Source organism: Hoplias malabaricus, chromosome 3 (genome assembly GCF_029633855.1).
Source record: "Hoplias malabaricus isolate fHopMal1 chromosome 3, fHopMal1.hap1, whole genome shotgun sequence".
Taxonomy (NCBI): Eukaryota; Metazoa; Chordata; class Actinopteri; order Characiformes; family Erythrinidae; genus Hoplias; species Hoplias malabaricus.
Window position 1 is genome coordinate 3,147,893 of NC_089802.1, and position 3,782 is coordinate 3,151,674.

Sequence of the window (3,782 nt, forward strand, 5' to 3'; positions counted from 1 at the left end):
CCCTGGTGCAGTAATGTGTGCTGTTGCCTTGTACAAGCTCAGCTCATGCGCAGAATGTACATTAGATTTCCGATTGTGTGTGTGATGGGGTGCAGGTGTTTACAGGACTATTATTCTTCTATTTAACGGATTATTTAACCATTACCACCTCGTTCAATCGGAGAGAAAATGTCATTGGTACGACCCCAATCAGACTGAGGTGTAAACATGGACGTCAAAGCTGTTGTTGCAGTATAGACGATGTTTAAATTCACTGTGGTCTCTCGTCCTCTGTCTCAGATGCAGCAGGGAAGACGGATCTCGTCCACGGCTCTTCGTCATCGTCCTCTGCGTCCACTTCAGCCGCCGGTGCAGAAGGAGAGTCCTCTTTAGAGGCAGACGTCACCAGACACACACACATCACCGTCGCCAAGAAGCAGAACTGGGCCAAACTCTCCTCTGCTGGGCCCCGGGACCCGGATCCAGTCTCCAGCCTCAGCTCTGGGGTTCCAGACAGGGAAAGCTGCTCAGGAAAAGCCCAGGCTCCAAAACCGGCCTGGAGCCAGAGGACGTTCAGAGAGGACGGCTTGTTGGAACGATGGAAAGGTTTGGACAGGGATTTGAGTTTTTCCAGAGACAGAGATGAAGTAGTCTTGCCAGAGTTAACTACTCCATCTGCAGACGTCTCCCTCTCTGCCAGCATCGCCAAGCTCTCAGGGCAGGGAGCCTACCTCCAGCACCTGGAGAGGAGCAGCCGAGCCTGGGTTCTCTCCACAGGAAAGTCCCAGGCTCCGGATGAGGCCTATTCAGCCTGCCTCACTGACTGGAGGCACGCGGCTAAGGGGGAGAACAACATCTGGTACAACCCCATCCCAGAGGAAGAGGACGCCCGGGGCTTTGGTGTGAAAGAGAGAGAGGGATCCAGAGATCCCTGGAGGAGGAGAGAGATGGAGGGACCAGTGGAGGAGTGGAGAGGTGAGAGAATCCTGCTCAAACCTTGGGTTTGTGAAAGGCACTCTATAAGTGCAACGTATAACAATTATTAATGTCTTAATATTACACTACAGTTCATTGCAAGAACCCAATGCACTAACAAAGATGCTACACACAAAAATCAAAAGACAAAGAAAAGCACAGCAGTACAGAGAGGGAAGGAACAGCACAGGGAGCAGAGGTGAGAGTTGGTGGCCTCCAGTGGGCAGTGCTGAGCAATGGAGGTAAAACTGGATCCAGAACACTGTAGCAGTATACAGCAGGATAGCAGGCGACTATCCTCAGTCGAAGACATGCTCCCTCAGTCGACGGTAGCAGCAGCTAGTAGCAGTGAGAGCAGCGATAACAGACTTCCTTAGTCGACATTACACTATGTTTTTATATGAGATGAATCAGCATGATATTGGAAAGTAGTCAGTAATGCAGGAGCTAAAAATGTGGGTAAATACTAGGGGTGCCTTGAAGCCTGTTCAGTATATTTCCACACAAACGTCCTCATTAAAATACAATGAAATAAGAAAATACTTGTTTATTTTCAGTCGTCTCAAATCCAAAGGTGAGCTCAGTGAGAGACAAATAAAGAGTAAAGAGAGATAAATCAATCATGCGTTTCTGTCCACACACTGCAGTGAGAGGGAGGAGGAGGAGGAGGAGGAGTAGGAGACAATGCCACCGTTACTATATCAGTGTTCCTACACAGCTACAGTTCCCACAACTCTGTGTCCAATAGCTTACAGCTAAAAGTTTCTTGGCGGCACACTCACTTGAGAAAACACTGTATTTACCCAAATAGCCATAGAATAATCTGTATTCTCTGTGTGACTGTGTGACCGAACCATGACCCTGTGATGATTTGGTATGAATACACGTGCCGTTACACACCTACAAAACACGACTTCACATTTAGAAAATGGCATAATTCTCCACACCATCCTGTTATTATTATAATTTTTTAAAGGCCCCCCACTGTTGCTTAATTATCATAGATGGGGCATGCATTTTTTGTGCTAACGCTAGCAGCTAAGCTACATTTACAACACAAAACTAAAGAAATACCCAGTGTTTCTGTGCATTTACTGTCCTCTAAATGTCTGCTGTACACACACCTGCTGTACACACATTGCCGTATTTATATTTTTATACATCATTTCTTTAACATAAAAATCCCATTCATTTTTGAGAGACGTAGTTTAGGCCTGGAATTCCTTATATGGGCATGACACCAACGTCAGAATTGACTGGTTTTAGGGCTTTCTTATAATTGATAAATTCATATTAATTAATAAATATATAATAGTTATTTCACTCTGATTGATTAAGTCTGTCTCTGTCGTTGTAGATGTTTCTCAGTCGGACGCTCTGTGTGTGGGAGGAGCTCCTGGAAGCACGGGTGCTAGTGTTGTTACTAGCATCGTTAGCGAGAGTGCTAGCGGAGCTGGTGCGGCAGTTAGCTGTTCATCCGTCTCCAGGAGTCCAGGAGCTGTGAAGAAAAGCTCAGGAGGAACTGTGGGTAGTGGCAGCAGTGTGATGGACAAGATTAAATCCCCTGGCACCGTTCGCCGTCTCTCTATGAAGATGAGAAAACTCCCAGAGCTTCGTCGTAAGCTTAGCCTTCGCTCTTCTCGTAACCAGCACCATGCTGCCCATGGCCAGGGAGGAGCTGCAGCGGGGGGCGCCGAAGAGGCCTCGCCTCCAAACGAACGCAAAGAGTCCTCCAACAACGTCATCAGCAGGTACCACCTGGACACGAGCGCCCCCGCCAGGCCGAGACGGAGATCTTCACGCACTCGCTCGGCCAGCAAAGGTGGATATCTGAGCGATGGGGACTCGCCTGAGCTTCTGCCAAAGCAGGGGGCAGGTCAGGGATCAGCGGAGGGGTCTGAGGGGTCACCCCCACCTCCTCCGAATCATGGACCTAGCACAGTGGACACAAGCTCCTTCCGTCTTTATTCGCTAGCTGACCAGCCTCGCTGTGCCCAGAGAGTTACCGGCCTCCTGACCGTCCACCTCCTGGGCGTGGAGGAGCTGGTGAGGTCTCCTCGAGGAGACAGCGGTAAAGAGGTTTTCTGTGCGATTCAGGTGGACGGAGTGACCCGCGCTCGCACGGCTCTGCTCACCTGCCGAGGGGCGTGTCTTCCGCTGAACCACACCTTCAACCTGGAGCTGGAGCGCGCTCGGATGCTCAAACTCGTCATTCTCACGCCTGCCGTCGCCACCGCTAATGACGGATCATCACCCTCCTCATCCGCAGGGGCTCAGACCCGGAACAGAGTGTGCTGTGTCGGCGCTGTGGCGATTCCTCCGCTGTTTAAAGGTGAAATACAGGTTCTGTGATAGATCTCAGAGGGTTCACTAATTCAGTTATTACCATCGTCTTTGGTTTTATGCAAGAGGCTTGTACTGAATTGTACAGGAAACGGAGTACTGTCTGATTATAAAGTAGGACTTTAACACAAGTGGCTGTATTATGGGATGTATTTAATTGAACACTGTTTTGGGTGAGTGAGTTAGCCGGATTGTTAGCCACTCTTATCTCCAAGTGTAAATCTCTCACTCGCAAAACATTTCTTTCTCCCCTCGTCCTCTGAAGCTGAAATAACGCAGTCCTCTCCAAGCTTTCCTTCTCCTCGACACAGTACAGTGTCCGCTGTGACGCTGCAAAACTGCTGACCGAACCAAAACGGACGCCTGGCCCCCTTCAGAGCCACACACACCGCAGACGCCCGGTGTGAGCCCTGATTAACCCAACAATGAAAATGGTTTTTCAGGTGGTGAATTCATTCTGGGGTGCAGTCGTTTGGCCGAGACTG

At 49.5% G+C, this 3,782-nt stretch overlaps 1 protein-coding gene across 1 annotated transcript in view; it reads left to right on the top strand.

Moving 5' to 3' along the window:
- Positions 1–257: 257 nt before the first annotated feature.
- LOC136690869 (rho GTPase-activating protein SYDE1) overlaps positions 258–3,782 on the top strand; it is a gene marked incomplete at its 5' end in the record, with an annotated part of 11,819 nt that continues 8,294 nt past the window's right edge. The window contains 2 exons of the mRNA XM_066662923.1: positions 258–954; positions 2,312–3,286. Coding sequence (XP_066519020.1) covers positions 258–954; positions 2,312–3,286 — 1,672 coding nt within the window. The remainder of the gene's footprint in view (positions 955–2,311; positions 3,287–3,782) is intronic.